The 24837-nt window shown below is 33.8% G+C and overlaps 1 protein-coding gene across 2 annotated transcripts in view; it reads left to right on the top strand.

Annotated features, from left to right (window-relative positions):
• LOC145280213 (uncharacterized) overlaps positions 1-24837 on the top strand; it is a 67079-nt gene that overhangs the window by 36321 nt on the left and 5921 nt on the right. For both annotated transcript variants that reach the window (XM_080131990.1, XM_080131989.1), the window contains exons 3-11: positions 310-2001; positions 3724-3861; positions 8319-8392; positions 9298-9452; positions 9926-10010; positions 15168-15286; positions 16282-16416; positions 19074-19209; positions 22975-23164. In XM_080131990.1, coding sequence (XP_079988116.1) covers positions 310-2001; positions 3724-3861; positions 8319-8392; positions 9298-9452; positions 9926-10010; positions 15168-15286; positions 16282-16416; positions 19074-19209; positions 22975-23164 — 2724 coding nt within the window. The remainder of the gene's footprint in view (positions 1-309; positions 2002-3723; positions 3862-8318; positions 8393-9297; positions 9453-9925; positions 10011-15167; positions 15287-16281; positions 16417-19073; positions 19210-22974; positions 23165-24837) is intronic.

Raw genomic sequence — 24837 nt, 5'->3', positions numbered from 1 at the left:
TGAGTAAAAACTTTTCCAGATAGGTAGAAGAGTAACTTATCTTGCTTTTGAGAACATTTATTTATATTTTTTTTAAATTTTACCACTTTTTCATACCTCTGTGGATTGTAATATAAACCCTAACCACTTAGCCACCATTACCTCCAAAGTACAGAGTTTACTTTTGCTCATAGGTTAATCTGATCCTAACGAACAAATAGAATTATTGTATAGTTTTAATAATCTCCTCCCCCATATAGAAAGATGCTGCAGCTAGTTGTCTATATATATATTTGGAAATTAAAATTTCTATTTTCTTTTTATTTTTAGGAAGTGCATCTGATTTTAACGAACATTCCGGTTCTGACAATGAGGGGAGCAATCGGTCTGTAGCTTCAGCCAAAAGTGATGCCGGAAGTGGACAAGAGAGTGGAGCAGAAAGTGCACCTGGGTCACCGCAACAGAGTGGCTCTGAAGTTGGCAGTCCAACTCAAAGTAACCGGAGCAGATCAGGCAGTCCACCAGGCTCACCTGCATCGTCTGCTGCCAGTGGCAGTGATGCCCGATCGCGAGCAAGTAGTCCTGCTGAGAGTGACCGAGGTAGTGTCCGGAGCAGTCGGGCCAGCAGTGTTGCCAAGAGTGATGCAAGTAGCCATCCAGCTTCCCCCGCACAGAGTGATGAGAGTCGTCCAGGATCTCCTGCAGGTAGTGATGCTAGTCGACCTGGCACCCCAGCAGAGAGTGATGCCAGTCGACCTGGATCCCCAGCTCGTAGTGATGCTAGTCATCCTGGATCTCCAGCTCATAGCGATGCCAGTCGTCACAGTTCTCCAGCACGTAGCGATGCCAGTCGTCATAGCTCTCCGGCACGTAGCGATGCCAGTCGTCATAGCTCTCCGGCACGTAGCGATGCCAGTCGTCACAGCTCTCCGGCGCGTAGCGATGCCAGTCGTCATAGCTCTCCAGCACGTAGCGATGCCAGTCGTCACAGCTCTCCGGCACGTAGCGATGCCAGTCGTCATAGCTCTCCAGCACGTAGCGATGCCAGTCGTCATAGCTCTCCGGCACGTAGCGATGCCAGTCGTCATAGCTCTCCGGCACATAGCGATGCCAGTCGTCATAGCTCTCCGGCACGTAGCGATGCCAGTCATCGCAGCTCCCCGGCACGTAGCGATGCCAGTCGTCATAGCTCCCCGGCACGTAGCGATGCCAGTCGTCATAGCTCCCCGGCACGTAGCGATGCCAGTCGTCATAGCTCCCCGGCACGTAGCGATGCCAGTCGTCGCAGCTCCCCGGCACGTAGCGATGCCAGTCGTCACAGCTCCCCGGCACGAAGCTATACTAGTCGACCTGCATCACCAGGTCAAAGTGATGGGAGCCATCCTGCTTCACCAGCAGAAAGCGAAGGTAGCAGACCGGCTTCCCCTACTCAGAGTGATGATGCTAGTCGACCTGCTTCCCATGCAGAGAGTCATGGCAGCATTGGTGCTTCTCCACATAGTGACAGGAGTCATCCGCCATCGCCTGCACATAGTGACAGAGGTAGCCATGGTGAGGGAGGACAAAAAATGGAAGTAGATAATGAAAGTGACAAGGGACATTCTGATGATGAGGGAAAAGCTTCTGGAGATAAACGTAGTAAGGCGAAGTCAGCGTCAGATGCTGAGACAAGCGAAAATGCAAAGGCCAAGTCTGGCAGTGATGATGAGGATAAACAGAAATTTGATAAAGCATCAGAAAAGGCTGGAAGTGATGACGAAGATGGCAATAAGTCCGACGGTAAGAGGTCGTTAAAAAGGCCACGTGTCAGTGATGATGAAAGTGGTGAGGAACATGCTTCAGACAAACGTTCAGATGCTGGCAGTGCCAGGAGAGCAAGCGACGACGATGATCACAAATCTGAGAAAGGCTCAGTAGCCGAAAGTGCAAAGGGCAGAAGTGATGATGAACGGGCATCAGGAAGTGAGAATGATCTAGATTCTGATGATGGGCCGAGGAAGAAAAAGAGGGCAAAACTTGCAGGTGAGTATCATCTTTCTTTTTTTTTTCTTGTTTTTCTCTGCTGTTTCGTCTTTTTCCTGATTTTTTCCCTCTATCTTTTTTTTCTTTTATCTTTTTTTGTTTTATCTTTTTTGTTTTATCTTTTTCCTTTCATCTTTTTCCTTTCATCTTTTTCCTTTCATCTTTTTCCTTTCATCTTTTTCCTTTCATCTTTTTCCTTTCATCTTTTTCCTTTCATCTTTTTTCCTTATCTTTTTTTCCTTTCATTTTTTTTTTCCTTTCATTTTTTTTCCTTTCATTTTTTTTCCTTTCATTTTTTTTCCTTTCATTTTTTTTCCTTTCATTTTTTTTCCTTTCATTTTTTTTTCCTTTCATTTTTTTTCCTTTCATTTTTTTTCCTTTCATTTTTTTTTTCCTTTCATTTTTTTTTTCCTTTCATTTTTTTTTTCCTTTCATTTTTTTTTTCCTTTCATTTTTTTTTTCCTTTCATTTTTTTTTTTCCTTTCATTTTTTTTTTTCCTTTCATTTTTTTTTTTCCTTTCATTTTTTTTTTTCCTTTCATTTTTTTTTTCCTTTCATTTTTTTTCCCCCCTTTGATCGTTTCTGTTGTTTTCCATAAAAAATTTACACATTTCAACTATAAAATTCATGATAAATGTAGCGGTACTCATTTATTGATTTTCCTTTAAGAAACCTGTATCTTGGGAAATGAGACCAAAATGGAAGCTTTATAAATCTGGACTAAATTAATCCGGCTCTGCTCATCACTTATTAACAGAGAAATACATTAAAAAAAACTTAGCTGGTTGAAATAGCAAAACAAATCCCAAATCACATGTAAAAACCCCCCTACTTAATAGGAAAATACCTTTTCAGTCAAAACCAGGGAAAAAATAGTCAATATTTTTATATATATATATATATATATATATATAATATATAATATGGAACTCGCTCAAGACTATATGAAGCCACTTGGTGTAAAGAACTAAAAAAAAATTTTTTTTATTTCAAGGTCAAAAACTAGCTAATGCAAAGTGTTTGATACATAAATTCCAACCAGAAAAACAGTCATTTTTCCTCTTTTTGTCAGAAACATTGCTCATGGAATGTGAGGACTATAGGACAATAAGCGAAGTAAGAGTTACAAGTCTGCTGAATGCAAAGTCAAGATTCATTTTCTACTTTCCTTGAACATAAACCGACTACAAACAGCATAACCCAAATATCAAGAAATTCTAGAAAAACTTCAACAACAAAAAAAAGAGGAGAGGAAATTACAAACTAAAGACAATCCCAATAAAGAAAAACATAAGAAATAATTGAAAAAAAAAAAAAATGAAGGGAAAATTTAAAAAAAAAAAAAAAAAAAAAGCCAATTAAACAGCAGGAAAATTTAGTCAAAACTCCTTAAATAACTCTCACTGAAATTTTAAGAATATAATTGCGAAAAAGGAGTACAAGAAAACGTAAATTTTTATCAAACAAGAAAATAAAATTACACTTCCTTCCATTCACTGTTAGAAAACAAAATACTAAAATGGACGCAGAATCACATTTCCTGTTCCAGATGACATTCATTTTCAGTTCCTGAAATGCCCATGGTTCCATTCTTAGGAAATTGATGTCAACCAATCTACTTTGAAGTTTGGCCAAGTAATAATTTTTTAAAATGCTGAACAAGTTTTTTTGTTTTTTTTTATTGTTAATCTTTTGATTTATTTTGTTGGATTTTTCCTTTAGATTCAGATTCCCATGCTAGTGAAGCTGGAAGTGATGATGAACAGGTTGTAAGAAAAAAGAAACGTATATTCAGTGACGATGATGATGATGACAATGATGAACAGAAAGAAAAAGGTTCCGATAATGAAAACATGCTTGGTGAGTTGATCGTTGCACTTATATCATTATAAAACTCTAGCCATTGATCATTGCATCTTGTCTTCGACTCGGCAATTTTATCTTTTTAAAAACAGGATGACAGATGTATATATATGCTAGTGATGGGATGGTTCCAATATTTTTCCCCGATTCCGATTCTTTGTAAATCTCTAATTATTTAACTATAATTTGCTATTTTCCCTGATTTTTGTAAAAAAAATTTAAATATGCAGATATTTTCCTAAACGTCAAAACACACTTCTGGAGTGTGATCTATCAATTTTAGCTTTACTGATATAATAAGACCAATAAATATTTATTTTATCATTATTAGCAGCAGTGGAAAATTTTACTTTAAAAAAAATCAAATTAACAAAAAGACAAAAGAATTGTTTTTGGCATCGGAAAATAGGTATCAATTTTTCCGATTCTGATTAATCGTGCCAACACTAATATATACATACATATATATAGAGAGAGAGAGAAAGAAAGAGATGAAACATTGTCTTTGTTTCCAGGTCAATTCCATTGTTTATAAAACTGAATTTCTAAATATATTTTCTTACATAAATATCTCTGTAATATTTTATTCATAAACATTCCTTTCTTTCAAAACATTCTCCATGCATATCTCTTTCTACAGTTTTACAAATCAATAATAATAATCGGGTAGACCTCTGCCATTGCCTGCCACATCATAACACAGGTACTGCACTGTGATCATAGCCAAAAGGCCCAACATAACATTCATTTTTTTGTGGAACTTTCAAATAACTCATCTTGTTCATCTTTCAAATAACTCATCTTGTTCATTTTTCCAGCTCTCCTAAAAAGCTATCTTAGTTTTTTTCATTCTTTTGTTTTTACTGTTTTCCATTGTTTCTTCTTCTGCTCTGCACTTCTGCACTTGCTCACTAATGGACCAGGAGACCAGGGTTCAGTTCTTGTCCAAGTCATACAAAAGACTTAAACCAAAAAAACCTACTTAAAGCCTCCTTGCTAAATATTCATTATTAGATCAAGCTAATTTTTAAGAGAGTATGGGTTATTTGTGTAATCTGTAATTCTAAAAGTCATTTTTTTAAATGTTTTGATAGTTATTTTTTATTAGTAAATTTTTATGAATCGGCATGGTACAATTTGACTGACTTTATTCTCTTGTTGGTGTTTTCCTAGATTCTTTCTAGAATCAGATCCTTACAGGAGGGACCACATGAAGGTTGCCAACATCAATAGGAGAAGTGATGCAATGGAACCAATAGGATTCGAACTTGGCATCCTAGATCATCAGTCCATGCTGTTATCCATTTCACTATTGCCAATAATTTTGATAATCACTTTATAATAGGATGGGTAAATTTTTCATTGCAAGAATTCAGATTTATATGATTTTATAAAGCCACCTTTTAAAAAAGTTTGTAATTTTATAAAGCCACCTTTTAAAAAAGTTTGTAATTTTATAAAGCCACCTTTTAAAAAAGTTTGTAATTTTATAAAGCCACCTTTTAAAAAAGAGCTCGTAATTTTATAAAGCCACCTTTTAAAAAAGAGCTCGTAATTTTATAAAGCCACGTTTTAAAAAAGAGCTCGTAATTTTATAAAGCCACGTTTTAAAAAAGAGCTCGTAATTTTATAAAGCCACGTTTTAAAAAAGAGCTCGTAATTTTATAAAGCCACGTTTTAAAAAAGAGCTCGTAATTTTATAAAGCCACGTTTTAAAAAAGAGCTCGTAATTTTATAAGGGCAGCAAGTTCCATTGATGTACTTTGAAAACAAACAAGAAGTCAATACTATGGTGGTGAAATGGACTAAACCATGGACAGTGTGAGATTTACTAGGTTAGACTTTTGTGGGTTTTTTTTATCCTTTCCACAAGATGTAGACTAGTCGTTGATGCACTAGTCCAGATGAAGCGACAATACCCTATGCATCTGCAAATGGTTTTGTAAAGATATGTAATACTGGCAGTTGAGAGAAGTTTTCTAACCTGGTAAAGGAAGCCCACCTTCTTTGCAGCAAATTCAACAGTATCAATTTTGTATTTCATGTCGGTGAGCGAACTAATATTACTATAAGATGAGGTATCTTTTCTGCATAGTCTTCAAGCAGCTGTCAACAATTTTACAATACACAGGGATCCTATCATATGCAACAGTGACGGCATACAACTCCTAATCAATAACAAAACATCTAAATAATATGATCCTAGCTGCAGTACATTGCATGGAGAAAATTGCTAGTTTTGCTCTACAGGCCTTCATGAGAAAGTATTTTGCCCAACATCTTGATTGGTATGATTAGGTCTGCTGTCAGTCATCTGAAACTCCAAAATGTGTCCTACATTGATGTGAAGGCTCAAAGCTACGTAGGAGGCTGCTTAAAACATGAAGATCATCGGTTGATGATTACTTGATCCTGGTGGGCAGCACAAGCAAAATGGCTATAGGCAGGAAGAATTGAGAGTAATTCCTGAAATGAACCTGAAGTATGAGACAAGTAAACGCAAAATGAAAATAATGTTATGTGTGAGTGTTAGGCTGAGAAATTTGTATTTTTGGGAAAAATGCTATTTGTCATGGCAATTGGTGGTCGCAAATGTTTCTTATGTATGTATATATATATATATATATATATATATATATAAAAGGCAAATGCGCGCGCATTTTTTTTGTATCTCTCGAAAAGGCTTTTTTCACCGGGATTCTGGGGGGTACTATGTCTTAGAACTTTTTATATGCCCCCTAGATAGTAATATATACGATTTGCAAAGGGATGTCGTGTCTAGATTTATTTTGATCAACTTTTATAAAAATCGCACGATTTTGCTGTCGTGTGTTTGTTTGGCTTTTTAGTATAAATAAAGTGGAACTAAATTGAAACGGTGTATGTTCGCCGCTTTCCTGCCGGAAAGTCCAAAAAGCAAATCAGCTTTTGATCAATGCCGTGAAAACAGTCACATCAAACAATAGCTTTCATTTGGACACCCCCATTTTTTATGGGAAGCTGAGTTTCAACCCAGCATCTTGGGGAAACAAAACCAAAACAAACTTAACTGCGGGATTGGTGTTTGACCTAATTCACTTTTTAGTTAAGTCATCACGCTTTTCTTTGTTTTTTGTTTTTTTTTTTTGTTTTTTTTTCACTTTCATCTCAAGAATTTAGGTTTGAGCCTACTTCCCTTTTTTCAAACACACGGGGCATAGCCGGACCTTTCTTATTACATCCCATTCATATTTAATTGTTTTTTTGTAAGGGTTATTACTTTGATTTGTTTTGATTTTACCCCCCACACACCTCTAAACACACGGGCAACACTGGGTACCCCCGCTAGTAATTATTAAAGGAGTTCTGTCTTAGTAGCATTTAATGTAACCGCCCATTTTTGGTTCCATTCCAATACAGACTGAAGGTAATTTTCTAAGGATTCAGCTATTTCCTTGGATATGGGTTCATTTGATTTGCTCAACAATAGTGTTGTGTCATCTGCAAATCTACCCATCTTGGATGCAATTGCATCTGGGAGGTTGTTTATGAAGATTAGGAATAAGAGATTTGAGGATTGTCCCCTGGGAAACACTCACGTTAATGTTTAGATGTTGGATCATCAAGGACAACCTGGATCTATTATATTAAGTATTCATCTCATAATACCATATGGATTAATTTTCTTGAAATATGTCATACGGTACCATCAAGGGTATAGCCAGGAAGAACCAAGGGAAGAGGGTTCAAACTTTTATAGCAAAAATTTTACAATGTTTTGTTGGTTTCGTTTTAGTAAAGTTTTCTTTCATTTTATAATAATTAGAGCAACCTAAAAATTGCAATGAATGTTATGTGAAATTTAAATATTTTGATTGAGTTATGAAATTTTTTAAATAATTATTTGTCAAATAACTCGACCTGATTATTAAAAGCAATTTTTGTGTTGCTCTATAACTTTTTGTGTTTCATAGTTTTTTTGTTAAACCTTGGTACCTTTTGCCACACTCTGGTTGTAATTAAATACTTATAGATGTACGAAACGATATGAAGTTTTGTTTTGTTTTCATACAAAAAATTTTAAAAATCCATAAATATTTGAAACAGAACAAAACGAATTCAACCCTGCCTGCAAAATTATAGGTAGGTAAACTTTGAGGCGTTATAATGAAATGGCAGGCAAAATCAAATCGCAAGCAGTAAATAATTCACTTGGTACCATCATAACTTCACCTGCTTTATCAAGTGTATGGTATGTGCTCAATGATAAGTGGATATTTTCAGTAGAATAGGATTTCTTATAGTGTTTGTCAAAGTTTATCATTTTGAAGATGGAAGATTGATTCGATTTGAGAGCGCAATAATTTTGCATGTCAGTTCTTTCGCCAGAATTCTTGAAAACTGGTACCAAAGAGACACTTATGGATTCAATAAACTAGAAATCAATTTCTGATCAAGTTTTTTTTTTTTCACAGCAACTGCCGATGCCATTTTTGGCGATATGGATGATGTATCTTCTGATGATGATGATAAAGGAGAACCGAAAACGGTAAGTTTGCAACTTGATTATAATTTCCAACAAATAAACGTGACATCTTTGCTTTTTATATGGTTAGTTGATTACAGATAAAAATTCTTGCGTGTCGACATAGAGATTTATGTAAAAATAGAGAACCAAGGTTAACACTAAATTTCTCTCTCTTCCCAAAAAACAAACTCTCCTAACCGGGATAGACAAGCAATTTTGGGAACTGCTTTGAAAGTTCTTAAGAAATTTCAGTCAGTCATAATTGTGTTTCAGTAATATGAACACTTCTTTGATTCAATATTCTGACGATCGATAATGGAGTGAACCACATTGTTTACTGAGTTTCTTCTGATCTCTACAACCCCTTTCTCTCGAAAGAAATTGCTCGTTTATCTCTACTCTTCCATTATTTCCTTTGAAGGTGCTCGACTGAGCTCCAATCCTTTGTTTCTTCTCATAAAACACTTACTGCGAGAACTCATCTTGCTAAAATAACAAAAAGAACTTTCTTTTATATGTCTAACATTATATAGAATTTTTATCAATATAGTTTCTTTTCAAGAAGTCCCTAAAGACTACAACATTTTTTCAAGTCTAATGTCAACAAATGCTTGTCATAAACCGTCATCGTAGGTAATCCATTCTTTCTACTCGTCAGTTTCAATCTCATAATAGTTTTCATTTTAACTAATGGTTCATTTTGTCTCTCATACCTCTCTTTGAGTGGCTTTTGGCCTTTATAAGTGATCACTTATTAAAATATGTAAGCAATTTGAATTTTGGGATTGTAATCGTACACTTTATTTACCTTGTGTAGATGGGTATTTTAATTAGTCTGTACTAAAAAGCTGTTAGCATGATTGTCGTTTCATTTATTAGCATAAATTTTTGATGCATTTTTCTTTTTTTTAATTGTTTCTCAACAGCAAGTTCCTGTTATTGAAGATGACGAAGAACAACCGGCAGCGGAAGAAGAACCACCAGAAACAATGATTGAAGTTGAAATCCCACGAATTGTGACGAAACTTGGCAAATCTCTTCATTATGTCAAGTTGCCCAATTTCCTCAGTGTTGAAACTCGGTAAAAAAGTTTTGCTGGTTACTTAACGTTTTCATTCTTTTATCTTCCCTCTCTCGTTTATCTTCGATTTCTTCCCTTCTCATTTTTGTTTTTGTCCAGAATTATTCCCATATTTAAAAAAAAATAAATAAAAGGAAAAAAACTCTTCATGAAGTTACCCGACAAAACGAAACAAAAATTCCAAAAATCATGTAAATTGATCAAGTAGTTTTATTTTTATAAAGAAAATCATTAAGCAATTAATGGGAATTCATAGTCTATCTATCTAGTATGAATTGAGTTATCTCCCTTTGTTTCTTGAAATTTTTTTCAAAATCGTTAGTAAGATGGTTACTCCTCAGATTCATAAAATTTAATTTTCTTTATAAAAATAAAACTACTTTATTATGTGATTTTTGGAACATGATATTTTCGTTTTGACCTATTTTAACTTATAAAAATGATCCATTTATATTTTTTCTTTTTGCTTATAGGCCGTTTGAAGCAATGACTTATGAGGATGAAATCGATGAAGATGAAGTATTGGATGAAGAAGGTCGAGCCAGGCTCAAACTTAAGGTCCGTAATGACGTTTCCTCTTGCAAATTTTTCACTTTAGTTTTTAGACAAAATCAAATTTCATCAAATGACTAATACCTTTTGAACAGATTCAGTTAAACACGGTTCAACATTTTAGCAGGATAGGAGCTGTTTATCGGAGTCTGAATAAGTTCATTGCTTTAGGAGTTGGTCAGACATTTTAAAATTTAAAGGGATGAAAACTGTTGAGGCAAAGCTGTTGCATTATTACTTCAGATTTATTTTAATTTTGTAACCAGATAATTAAAACGAGAAGTAGCTGTCGACAGTCACAGATCAAAAGTGAGATTCATGAAATCCTAATGAATCATCCACTGCAGCCATATACAGCATAATCACGTTGACACTTTGGTTCTCATTAGATCACCAAAGTTAAGCAACATTGAGCATGGTTAGTACGAGGTGGGTGACTAATTTGGAAGTACCAGGTGCTGTATGTAGGAGGATATCAACATTTCCCTGCAAGAATTGAAAAATCCTAACATTGTCACCTCCCCTAATGGGGATATACATGCGACTGGAGACTGCTTGTGAATTTCACACTCCCATGAAACTTCCTCTTTTGGAGGAAGCTGGTTAAACCTGCTTATGGTTAATGCTGTAACTTCCATTTTTTTCCATCCATTGCAGCCAATTCAACCATATTGATATGCCTTACATCACCAGTCGGATGCAACCAATAAGGCATCTTTCACGATATTGTCATTTTCTTTCAGTGTTACTCATGTTGACCCAAACCTTAATCTCCCACAACAAAATCCAATTTGTATACATTATCAATTGTTTGTACCAACGTGTGACGGAGAAAAACATTCCATTCCTTGTTTTCCCATTCCTGTGCTAACACGCTTGATGTTTGATTAACGCAGTTGCCATCCTAAGCCAACCACAAATAAGATCATCCACAAGTTTCCCCACACAGGGAATGTTACGTCAAGCCTCCAGAAATTTGTTCAACTCTGGATAATAAAATATTAACCTTCTGCTTGTGACTTGCACAACCACAATTAAATGAATTAGACTCTCGGTACGTTTTTTCATACACATCCCAGTTATGGTCAGGTACTCCTGTGTTTGTTCATCAACTTGCTGGTGAGCAATTGCTTGTCCATTTTGACAGGACAGTGAATACATAATCTGATTGAGCATTATGCTGGAGTTGGGTTCATTATTTGAAATGGTAGCTCCTGCTTCAGTGACGTGCACATCTAGCAGCTCTTCCAAATATCTTGGTATCATTGTCGCAGGGCAGGAGAAAGATATAAGATGCCTTCAATAAGTTTCCAAACTTTTCGTAGAGACATTTGAAATTCTTGTAGACTCTTGAAAGGTATTTTCTGGCTATACATCTTATGAGATGACTGATCAATTTTTATGATTTCAGGTTCAAGTGAACAGCTACCACAGAAATTGGAATACACCCTTGATTGTCACAGCTGGTGAATTTCAAAAGTGAAATCTGGACATAAGGATACTTTAGAAGAACGATATGCAATAAAATTCTGTTTTAAACTTGGAAAAATTGCTGTGGAAACGTATGGAATGCTTCAGACTACTTTTGGACCATATTGAATGAATTGAACATCAGTTTTTGAGTGACATAAGAGATTCAAGGAAGCTAGGGAGTCTGTGGGAGGAGTAAGGAAGTCAGAATGTCGGTGTTGATTGGCCAAATAAAGAATTTCATAGATAAGTACCGTCGTGTGTCTATAGAGACAATAAGTGCACAGTTTAATGGCAGTGTGGGAACTGTACACACAATTATTCCCGAGGAACTGAAGATGCAGAAAATTTACGCATAGTTTGTCCCAATGGTGCTCTGAGAAGATCAGAAAGAAAGGCGTTGTCACGATCAAGATGGGCATCAATACAGTTTCTCACCCTCCCTATGGTCCAGACATTTCTTCCTGTGACTTTTGATTATTCCTTAAGCTCAAGGAAAACTTTAGAGGCTATTGTTATGAGACAAAGAGATGTCAGAGGCTGTGATGAGTCATTGATACACACTCATACAAGAAGACTTCCATGGGACCTTCCAGAAGTTGTTAGAACGGTACAACAAGTGAATTGCATCCGGAGAAGATTACTTCAAAGGGGACGAAAGTTTCATGTATGTACTATCAATAAAAGTGCCTATACGGAAAAATTCTGGAAACTTATTGAAGGCACCTCATAAATCCTAAGACTCGCTCTAATTTCTTTTGGCCTCATAATTACCTTTGAGCATGAAAAGAAATCCAGCTAACAATCAAATGCCTCATCTATTAGGTCGTCGTTCACACAATCTTTCTCTACGAGTGCAGAACCTGATCCGTGTGCTTAGCTGACCTTCAACAGTTGGAAGTCTTTGATCGGTGGTGTCTTCGACACATTCTCAGGATTTGTATCTTCGATCACATCCCAAACGCCACAATGCCTGCGCAATGTAAGTTTTCTAGACCTGAGGCAGTACTTGTTAGAAAGCTCTGATTGTTTGGTTATGCACTTTCTCGTCTGTTAACTGGCCTGATTCACACGGCAATATTACCAACACTGCTATCAGGATGGCGCAAGTAGAGTGGTCGTTAACTGAGGATGTGGCTGAAGACAGTCAAAGTTGACTTGGAAGCTATGATCGATCTCACGTGTTCGGCATGCAACGACAGAATCACAAATGGCTCAAGTATGCTGAGAAATCAACAGATGACAAACCTGGATGGACTGTCTTTACTCGTGATGCAGTGAATTCATTTACAGTCACCTCAACTCACCCCAAGTGACTGCTGTTACAAGGATGAGTATGAACTCTTTAACGATGTTAATCTCCAAGAGATTAACGTTCAGCAATCATTAATCCTTAACATTCATCAGCCGAATCTTAATCGTGTCGAACCTATAACGTTCTCTTGCTAGCTATCAATACTCTCCCCTTCTCTTTCCACTCAGGGGTTTTCACTTGCTTGGGACTGGTGTCCTTTAACTAATGCTCTGATCATGTCTGCTTGATTCTATTGCAGCCAATGTACCGTTTTTCATGGCAAATTCTTCACTCTTGGCTGACTATGGTTTACAACCTTTTTTTTTTAATTATGAACTTTTTTGTCATGTATCAAGATGATATATCCCCTTTCAAAAAATGTCTGACTCAAAAGTATATTCATACTAACAATAATAAACTAACGCTAACAGTAATAAATTAGCGCTAACAATAGTTTAATACAAATGCTAGCAGAGAGAAAATTCAACATGACCTTTCAGTAGCAAAGCATAGTATTTTTTCTTTTCTTTTTTTTTTTTTTTTTTTTTTTGTGGCTCTAGATCCAGTTTATTTTCTCATCTGTGGTGCCAATTCCGCTCTGAAATTTTGGAATTCCCATCTGGTTGAGAACCATTGGTTTAACTTTTGTTGGCGTCTTTGCTTACAATTCTTCACTAAATGATGAATTCGAAGCAATAATAACAGATACATGAATTAGCAGCATGTACCTGGTTGCGTTTCTTGAATGGATGTGGAAACCTATTTCTTGTATCTATATACTTTCACACAGGTTGTACACAGAACACCTCAATTATGCACCAGTTACCTGCCCTTGTCTTGATTAACGTTTTAGCCGACAGACAGCGTTCTATTTCCCGTTCCGTTAGTTGCCTATCTCTATTCTTTCTCATCTAGCTGTCGATGTAGTACAAGCAATTTCCCCGCGTGCTTTGACTGAAGCATTATCATCTTAAGGTAAGACGATATCAAGCACCTTAAACTCTTGTATGTACTCACGCATACACAATGAAAATGCAATACATACACGCAACGAACATTCTAACTCTATACGTGTATACACAATGAAAATTTTTAACTTTGTGCTCGATTACACACAAACACACTCTGTATTGTTCAATACTTTTCCATGTAATTAATCCTTGTGAATGTGTAAATATGTAACTGTCTTATTGCGCTTCCTTTAAACGTCCTCGTTAAACTTGCTCCTTATTGTTAATTGTAACTAATGGCAACCTCCGACCTTCAACATAACAACCTCTAGGAAATATCAAGCACGCAACCTACAACTGGTAACAAGGTGCTTCTACAGAATTGGGATGAGATTTTGTAGTCGATAAATGGAGTTTTCAGATAAAAAAAATATGGTTTCAACTGATATTTTTTGCCAATTCTAATAAGTTACAATGGTAGCTTTCAAATTATGCAGTCGAAATTACCTGAATATTACTGAATTATTAAAAAAAAAACACTTTAATCATGTTAGCAGATGAAAAATTGCTGCCATCTTGTTTAAAATCAAAACGGAAAATAACCTCCCTTTTGAATTTTCTTGTATTTTACGATCGTTTTCATCAAATTCTATTTATCTTCTTTAATAAACAATTTTTTGCCTCATGAATTTTCATAATTTTTGATAAAATCATCTTAAAAATACAAGGAATACGTAGATACCATTGTTTTCATGTGAAATTCAGTTTTATGATTTCCGAAATTTTGTCCCAGTAGTGTAGAAATGCCAGTAACAATATCCGTTACATAACCTCTTCCCCATGAGTGATGTTGGTCCATGCTTGGAACTGTTTTAGTCATGATGTCCATTCTGGATCAGACGTGAAGAAAATCTCTAACATGTATTGGCAACCTCGACACATACACGCCATGCTTCGTTCAATGAAAACCAGAGTGAACTGTTGTATCTCCTAGAAAAACAGTTTTAAATATTTGTGTTTTGATGCGTGTGTGAATATAATTGCAAATTTTGAGAATTACTGCTTTCACCAGTTTATATAAGGATTATGTTTGATTTTAATTTACAGCTTTATTTTATTTTTATTATTTATATTATTAATTATATTTATGATTTATTTTATTTATTTTATTATTTTTATTATTTATTTTATTTATTTCATTTTTATTTTATTATTTTATTTATTTTATTATTTTATTTATTTTATTTTTATTTTTTATTTTATTTTATTATTTATTTTATGTATTTTATAATTTATTTTTTTATTTTATTTTTATTATTTATTTTATTTATTTTTTTATTTTATTTTTATTATTTATTTTATTATTTATTTTATTATTTATTTATTTTTTTTTTTTTATTTATTTTATTATTTATTTTTATTTTATTTATTTAATTTATTTTATTAAAGGTTGAAAATACGATCAGATGGCGGACAAAAAAAGATGAAGAAGGCAATGAGATAAAAGATGCAGAGGGAAAAGTTCTTAAAGAAAGCAACGCTCGGATGGTACGATGGTCGGATGGAAGGTGAAATACTCTTCTTTTTTGTTTCATTTTTAGAATATATAAATTTTTATTTTATTTATTCTCCAGTTATTGTAAAAATACAAAAGTTTAATTTAAAGTACAAAAAAACTAAATTTGAAAAAAACGAAAGAAAATCATTGCCATTTCTCTTAGTATAATATATATGTTCTGATATAATGCAGTTGACACCCTACATAGGTTGAACTAACTTCATCTGAAGGAGGAAGTGTCAAGGAAATATTTATAAGCAGACCCCAGTAGCATGTATATCCCAATCAGGGGAGATAACCATGTCTTCCTACATACAGCGGTCCTGGATATGACCTTTAACTATATCCGATGGTGAGGCCCCCAGCTTGTGGGCTTTGGGGAGTGTGGAGCCTCTCTTTAATTGCCATTGTTCCCAGGTTCACTTTGACCCAGAGTGGTAGTACCTGTTAGGGTCCCAATTATGGGTTAATTGAAACCGACTTGAAAACAACAAATATATTCTATTAAAAAATTTTTCCTTCAAAATCTTTGGATTCGGCGTTAAATAACCTGAAAAGGGTTGATATGCTGTAAAACAAAAACAACCAACCAAAACTACATACAACAGTCCTTGTGTTCTTAAATAGTCACCCATCTGATACTGACCAGGCTCAGCCTTGCTTAACTTCAATGATCTAACAAGAACCAGTGTGTCAACGTGATTTCAGATTGGCAGGTAAAATTTGCATTGTTAGGAAGTGAAGTGGTTAATTACCTCTGCTGTTATGAGATGCCCTTAATAAGTTTACAGGCTTTTTCATGTAAAAATGTAATAAAAAATAAATAAAAATAACATAATCTGTAAATTACATTCATAAAGAGCATCCGTAAGAATTGAATACTGGATTAAATTTAGTCAAATTTAAAATGAGTTGATAGGAATTTAAAAAAAAAAAAAAAAAAAAAAAAAAAGTTGTTTTAAATGTATTTAATTTTAATGTTTTCACTTTTTATTTATTTTAAAGTATATCACTCCATTTGGGTAGTGAAATATTTGACGTCCATCCGATGTTATTGCAAGGCGATTATAATCATTTATTTGTCCGACAAGGAACTGGTCTTCAAGGCCAGTCCATATTCAGAACAAAACTCACATTCAGGTCAGTCTATTCATCTTTTTTTTTTTTGTTCTTTAGAATTCAACCTAATTAAAATCAAAAATACAGAAAAATCTTTGCAACTGTTCACGGAACAAAATCATACTCCAAAAATCACATAAATTAATCAAGTAGTTATATTTTTAACTAAGAAAGTCAAATTTTATGAGTAAACAAAAAGGAACTGTTTTGCATCGCAATTTTGAAAAAAAACAAGGACATAAGTTCACAATAATTCAGATTTGTGAGATTAGCTTTGTAATGCTAGCGATTTCACATTAATTGCTTTAAATCATTTAAAAGTGATTTTCTTTATAAAAAGACTATTTGATCAATTTACGTGATTTTTGGAATTAGATTTTTTGTAGTTCTTTTTGTTTAATTTGAAATAAGTACCCTTTTTCTTATATAATCATTAATAAATATGCTTACTTTTGAGTTAATGCTTTTTTTTTTTTTTTTTCAGTTAACAATTAAGTTGATTCCCATGTAATTTTTTAATTTCAACAATTATAAAATTACAACATTTAATTTTTTGGCTAAGATGAGAATTTAGTATATATTTTAATACATTTCATTTGTTTGTCTTCTGTCAATAAGGATGAAATCCTTCCAGACTGAGACAATTTTATTTGCGTCCTAATCCAGTGTGCCCCTTTTTGAGGATTGGATTTTCCCCACATTAAAAACAAACCTAGCGTTTAACTCTGTCCTTATTATCCGGATATAAAGACAATGGTATTTCCCCACCACCTCCCACCCCGTATATATTTAATAGGCTTAACATTCACAGGCTATACAAACTGAAACAAATACATTGCAAAGGCTGCTGCAAAGACAGTGAGTTTCCTCTATCGAGCTAGAAGACTATTCACATCTGAGAGTATCCTGTATCTCTACAAAGCCACCATTCACCTATGCATCTAGGCTGGTGCATCTCTGTTTTGGATAGGGTGCAAAAAAGTCTTCAATCTAATAGGTCCCACTTTGTGAACTAAGCTCCAACCCCTCACCCATCGATGCAATGCTGCATCTCTGTGCCTGTTTTACAAATATTTTAATGGAATGTACTCTGATGAACTCGTTGCACTTGTGCCCCCTCAACGTACATATCCCCAACAAACCTACTTAGCAACAAAATCTCTCTCCTTCACTGTTGAGGTCCCTAAATGCCAGAAAGTTAATAGTTTCTTCTCTCAAACAGCTACTGCTACTCTGACTGTACTGATATGCAGAAGTTTAAATGTAATGTAAACCAACATCTTGTTAATCTTTCCTAGACATGGGACCAAATAGTAGCTCCTTACGTCCAACTGGCGATATGTCTTGTTAGGGGTGAACGCAAGTAAAGATTTAAAAAAAAAAAAAAAGAAACTTTGTTATTTTTAACAAATCTGACATTTTAATGGTGATGTGCAAAAATGGATCGATTTATAGATTTTCATAAAGATTAAATTTTTTCAGTATGGTATGATGCGGACAATAAGTTTTTAGTTTGATCCGATCAAACCTCAGAAATCATTAACTTTTTGGAAAGAAGTGTAGGTGCTTTTTAAGATAGTCGACAAATCCAATTTTTTTTAAAGATGTCGTTTTATACCACAAACAATATTACAAAAATAGTAAAAACACCCGTCTAGCTGAATCCACTGTGAAAAATTTCCCCCACTCTATATCTGTGCCTAAATCAAAACGCGGATTCAATGAACAAAGCTTCTTTCTTAGAACTGCACGCCTGTGGAACTCTGTTCCGTCTGCCTGCTTCCCTCCGGACTACAACTTGGATGTCTTCAAGTCCAATGTTAATAAATTCCTAATGAACCGCCCCCCTAATTAAACACTTCATCAAATCTCCACACTAACCTAATGTACTTGCAATAACCCTTATCCCTGAGTGGCTTCCGGGCCTTGATAAGTGGTGATCACTGTAAAAAAAAAAAAAAAAAAGTAATGTCAAAAAATTACAGAAAATCGAGTAGAAAATTATTTGTAGTTAAAAGTAATTTTTATTGAAAATTCGATAAAATTGCATTTTTTCTTAGCTGTCAAAAAGTAGACTGGAGGAATCTACACACGGGATATAACTATGAAACAAATACTTTAGATTACTTGTCATGGCTGCCATATTTGTTGTCTATAGCGATAGATTTTTTTGTTTTTTAAACTAAAAACACAAACGTTCAATGAATTTTCATAATTTTTAAATATGTTACTATTTTTGACATGATATTTAAGTATATAATGTTGTTTTTGCTTAAAAAGGCATATTTAAAAAATTGATATCTTAACAAGCATGGAAGTGTAGTATCTGTTCTGATACTATACTTAATTTTTTTCTCTCCTCAGTTATTGAAGTAGTAATCTTAGACTTGGACAATTTTTAATTTTGTTCCTTTCGGGGGAGGGGGTGCTGCATATTCCTCTCGCATAAAAAAAAATCAACTTTGTGTCGACTCTGCTCTCATGGGGGAACGAGTAAATAGGAACGTAAGAAAACAAAAATTTGATCGATGATTATTTTTAAGCTTTTCGTCACACATGAACTGTGCAATTTGAGTCTGGTTTTGTAAAGAACTTTGTTTTAAAAGTCTGTAAAAATTTGAATCTTTTTTTTGTTTTTTTTTGTTTTTTTTTACATTTAACCATTTTCTCCCTTGTAGACCGCATTCCACAGAGTCTTTCACTCATCGAAAGATGACAATGTCATTAGCCGATCGTTCAACAAAAACGCAAAAGGTTAAAGTTATTCCAATTGCTGGAAATGATCCGGATGCTCACAGAGAAGAAATGATTAAGGTAAAACTGATCGTCCGCCTGCTCACACCTACATATGATGTCGACACTTAAAAGCAACAAATTCTTTTGAATTTTTTGTACAATTAAAATTAACATACGTGTGTCAATTGGTTCTTTTAACTTAATAAAAAAAAAAATACATAGATTTCATGAAATGAGAATGCCATATTCCAAAAATCACAAATTGATCAGTTTTTTTTCTTTTTAAGAAAGTCAAATTTTATGATTTTTAGCGATTTTGACAGCCAGGGGAGACAACTCAATTCGGCTTATCAAGATCACAAATCAGTCTTGTATTGAATACAATTTTCTTTTTAAAAATTATAAAATGATTTTCTATGTGATAAAAAACAACTTAAGTGATTTTCGGAATATGGCAACGTCATTTCATAACAAGTACATCTTTTCTGTATTTTTTATTTTATTTAACGAGTACGTATAAATAAGCAAAGTTAAAAAAACTTAACAGGAAAGTGAGGAGGGAGGCTTCATTAACTATTCTGTACTTTAACCCAACAATTTATTAATCAAACAATATTTTAAAAATTGAATTTAACTTAAAATCCTATCGAAAAAAAAATAGCACGGTTCATAAACTGCAGAAGTACATTTTTGTTGTATAAGTTTAAAAATGTGGAAATGTGTGCAAATTTAAAAACTAAAATGACTTTTACTCCATCCCGGGCAACACAGAATAGATACAGCTGGTTAAATATAATGTTGATACGTTGATTGTGTTCAGAATTATATCACTAAGATATCAAAAGTTTTATCTTCATTCTACCAAAATGTCGATAAGTCCCACTTTGTCCACTAAGCTCCAACCCTTGTTCCATCACTGCAATGTTGCATCTCTGTTCTTGTTTTACAAATATTTTAATGAAATATGCTCTGATGAACTCATTGCACTTGTACCCCCTCGACATACATATCCCCAACAAACCCACTTTGCAACAAAATTTCACCCCTTCACTGTTGACGTCCCTAAATGCCAGAAAGCTTTCTACTCTAATAGTTTCTTCCATTGAATAGCTAGACTTGGAATTCCCTTCCTGCTTCCCTGACTGTACTGATATGCAGAAGTTTAAATGTAACGTAAACCAACATCTTGTTAATCTTTCCTAAGCATGGTTTCAAATAGTAGCCCCTTACGTCCAAGTGGCGATATGCCTTGTTATGGGTGAACGTGAGCAAAAAAAAAAAAAAAGTAAAGCATATTTTCTATTGTCAAATCCTAATGCAATAAGAAAACAATCAGGATTGCAAACAAAATGATTTTGGAAGGAGTCAACGTTGAATTCCTAAGAATTGGGGTCAGATTTTTTAAATCTTTGAATAATCAACTGTCTGAATATTGGAAGACTTTAAAGTATGGAATCAGAATTTTATGCATCGTAAAAGTTGGAGTCCGCCGTTGTACTGATTTTGTAACCATGGCAACCATCCAATTTTAGACTTTTCTCTCTTGCTCACATATTCCTCATCGCAAATTAACAAGTTCGACAGAAAGATTTGACAAGATTCACCTGGCAGAGGTCTATGGTTACATCAGGCAATGAGAACTTATGATTTCTGATCATAACTACTTTTAAAAATGAAGAATATTGCACTGATAATATATATATATATATATATATATATATATATATATATATAAGTGAGAATGTGTGTGTAAACACTTCTCAACCTATATACACAACAAGTCTTTTTTCTACAGACTTGAAATTTGGTGTATAAGGTAATCAGACATGTAGAAAACCTTTTAATCGGTTTTCATCTGGAAAAAAGGGCTGCTTAAGGAGTCAACATTGAAAAATTGGTATGGAGGGGGTAATAATAAGATTTTTCGTTGTTTATCAACTGTTTAACGACTGCACATGCGTGAATCATTGACATGACAGCTTATGTGAGGAATAAGGTCCGAAAACATTTTAAAGATCATGGCAAGCTGGCCTAATGGTTATCATACTTGACTCGCTGTCTTTAGATTTTAGTTTCGATCTCAGTTCGGGAATTTTTTTTTTTTTTACTTACAAGAAGTGAATTGTTTAGAAAAGACATACTTGTAATCGATAGAGAATCGTCTCTATAATAATACTTAATCAGCATGAATTAAAATATCATATTTAAGAGTATCTTTCAACTGGGCAATGCCGGGTACATCTGCTAGTGAATAATAAATTCCCAACAAATAAACATGATATCATGTCAAGAAACCAAAACGTTAAGATTTCAGTCTGAGGTTCCATCGACTTATTTGGACTTTCTTGTAAATAGTTTAAAACATTATCATGGAAAAATAATTCTGGCTTTGGTATCACATAGATTTCTGATTTACAAAAAAAGAATTCAAATATAAGTGATTTTTAAAAAAATGGTTAAATTTGTCAATAGCGTTTGTAATTATTTTAATAGTTTAAAAGATGTTGAAGTTCTTTAACAATTATAAAATCCACTTGCAACAAATCTGCAACTCAAGCGAGCATATTTTTATTAATACAAATAGTACAAGATAATTTTGCACAAATTTTAATTTAAAGATTTTCTGTTAAGAAGATTAAAAAAAGTTAGTCATCCTTTTTTTTCTGTTTTCTAGTCTCATTCGCCCCAAACAAGACACAATGCTATTATTTGGGATTATATCTACAGAGGCACTATGTAGGGAATTGAGCAACGAAATGTCTGTTCACATTACACTTAAACTTCTGCATGTCAGTACAGTCAGGGAAGCAGGAAACCAGGAGGGAATTCCAAAGTTTATCAGTTTGAGGGAAGAAACTATTGAAGTAGAAGGCTTTATGGCATCTAAGGATCTCGACAGTGTAGGGGTGAGATTTTGCTACTTGTCAAGTTAGTTGGGGTATGTACATAAGGGGGCCCACATCAGTTCATCAGAGCACATTCCATTAAAATACTTATAAAACAGGGATGCAACATTGCGGTGATGGGACAGAGGTTGGAGCTTGGTTGATAGTGCAGCACCTATTAGAGATATTTTGGACAATTTGTTTAAGTGATTTTAAAGCAAATACAATTTGTTTCTCTGCATTTGTGACTTATTAGCATCAAAATAAAATTCAATGAGACTTAAAACATTTCCTATTGATGTAATTACATGTTCCAAGCAAACTAACCTTTAAAGTTTCGTAACGTCAACAAGTGGTTAAAGTGTCTACTTTGCTCGGAACCAATATTCACAATTTTTAATCCATTATGACCTGAATAACGAGGTTGATGATTAAAAAAATTTTATTAATTTTAGTAAGTTTACTACGATTGTCTTCAAACTGGAAAAAATATGGAGTTCAATAGTTAAACTTCCACTGAAAATTTTTGCATTTTATAAACTTACCTTGATTATTGTTCATAGTGCTTGAAAAAAAGCATGTTTATGACAACAAATGAAATCCTCCATTCTCTGTGACAAATGGTGGCATACTGAATGTAAGCAATGGACAGTTGCAATATGGAGGTATCTGGCATCTACTCAGATACTGAACTAATATGTACAAGGCGTGTTTGAATCAATTCCCACTAAATTTATGCTGTTACATTTATCTTCATTTATGACTGAACAAATCAGTTCAACCAGGTCATAACAAAAATAAGTAGGCAAACCAAAAGTGTTTTTCACTAATTTGCTTAAAAATTTGCTCAAAAACAATTGATGTTGGTAATAGGAATGTTTACCAGCACTTTTGTGAATCTGATCAGTTATATTCAAATAATCTATTTACCCCCCCCCCTCTTTTTCTCTTTCTTCAGAAAGAAGAAGAACGACTTCGAGCATCAATTAGGAGGGAAAGTCAACAAAGAAGAATCCGAGAAAAGGCTCACGCTCGGGGCTTAAACTCCTCATATCTTGAAGGAGATGGAGATGACGAAGACGATGAAGATGACACTTCTATTTCTTTATCGGCCATTAAGAAAAACTATAAACCAGGAGCAAAGAAAGGTAAAAACAAATCCATGTTTTTTTTGTTTTTTTTTCTTTTGTGTTTATTTTGGAAGGTTAATTACGCCGGATGTGTACGTTTGCCTTTAAGTGTTGCATAACTTTTGCTTTTCTGAAAATTTCTTAGCTTTTCATATTATCTTGCATGAGTTTAATATTTGACCATTTTATTAATGTCGATTTTTATATGACGAAGAGTGCAATACTTGGGAATTTTGTTCTAGAAGCTGAAATGGATAAAATTGGCAGGACGATTTTTTTTTTTTTTCATTTCAAAAAGTTCTTCAGAAACTTCAAAATCTATCCCAAAACTCATATTAATGAATCAACAACAAAATTGATTGCAATTCATAAAATGTACAAAAACGTTTTCATCCTAGAAAAACACTAATTTTTTTTTTGTTTTCTCCTTTCGGAGAATAACCATGCTTCTTAAATGTACAAAAATTGCAATGTTTTAAATATTTCTATCTATAGTTATATATATATATATATATATATATATATATATATATATATATATATATATAGTCCTCCATATACACTGTTTCACAGCTCATCAGTGCGGCTAGACAGGCAACTACCTCAAGCCAGGATTGAAACCCAACTGCCTGTACGACAGTCAAGGCTCCTAACCATTACACTAATCGGTTGCTGCTGTGCAAGTCGTGAATTAACAATGTTTTGACATCGTCCGAAATACCTAAGCTCAATTTGTTTACACAGAGCATTGCTTTATATGCTAATGTTAATTCATGTATCACTTCTCAATATGCTCAACTCAAGATGAGGAGCATTATATATATATATATATATATATATATATATATATATATATACACACACACACATACTTGTGTATGTATATATATATATATATATATATATATATAATTCATAAAAACTGAATACAGAAAGTATAAAAGTTTATAACTTTATTCATTTTCTATTGGTGACTTGCAGAACTACAAGATATTATGAAAAAATTTAAAAAAACTTTTTACAAGAACATAATTTTCAACCGATCCTTCGGTCTTCATCAGTGTAGTGAAAGTGATACACATGCATTGGGGAAGATGAAGGAGGATTAGGTACAGCCAATGAGAAGGTGCCACGTCAGTCTTAAATACATATAAGTACACACATGCACACAATACATATGTGCATATAAAAGAAAAATTAAAAATTCAACCGTAAATAAAGATGAAGAAACGCACATTTAACTGTCTAATATATTGAATTCCAACGATAGTATTTATTCCAAGAGAGAATAAAAATCTAAAGGATATAAGACGTTTTGAGAAGAGACGCTGTAAAAACATAAGGCAGCAGCTATTTTTTCATTCGAAAAAAGGAACAGAAACATTGCTTTCAATTTCAACTAAATTTTGAAACAAATACAGAACGCTTTTATTTTACACATTTATATACACACACACATATATATGCATATATATATATATATATATATATATGCACACATATATATCTCTATAAAAGTGAGAATGTGTGAGAGAGAGAGAGGACACTTCTCAACCTATATACTCAACAAGTTTTTGATCTACAGACTTGAAATTTGGTATATAGGATATTCAGACATGTGGAAAACCTTTTAATCGGTTTTCATCTGGAAAAAAAGGCTGCTTGAGGTCAAAATTGAAAAATTGGTACAT

Source organism: Euprymna scolopes, chromosome 7 (assembly GCF_053919585.1).
Source record: "Euprymna scolopes isolate OS-2025 chromosome 7, ASM5391958v1, whole genome shotgun sequence".
NCBI lineage: Eukaryota > Metazoa > Mollusca > Cephalopoda > Sepiida > Sepiolidae > Euprymna > Euprymna scolopes.
This window is presented reverse-complemented; position numbering and strand designations above follow the sequence as displayed.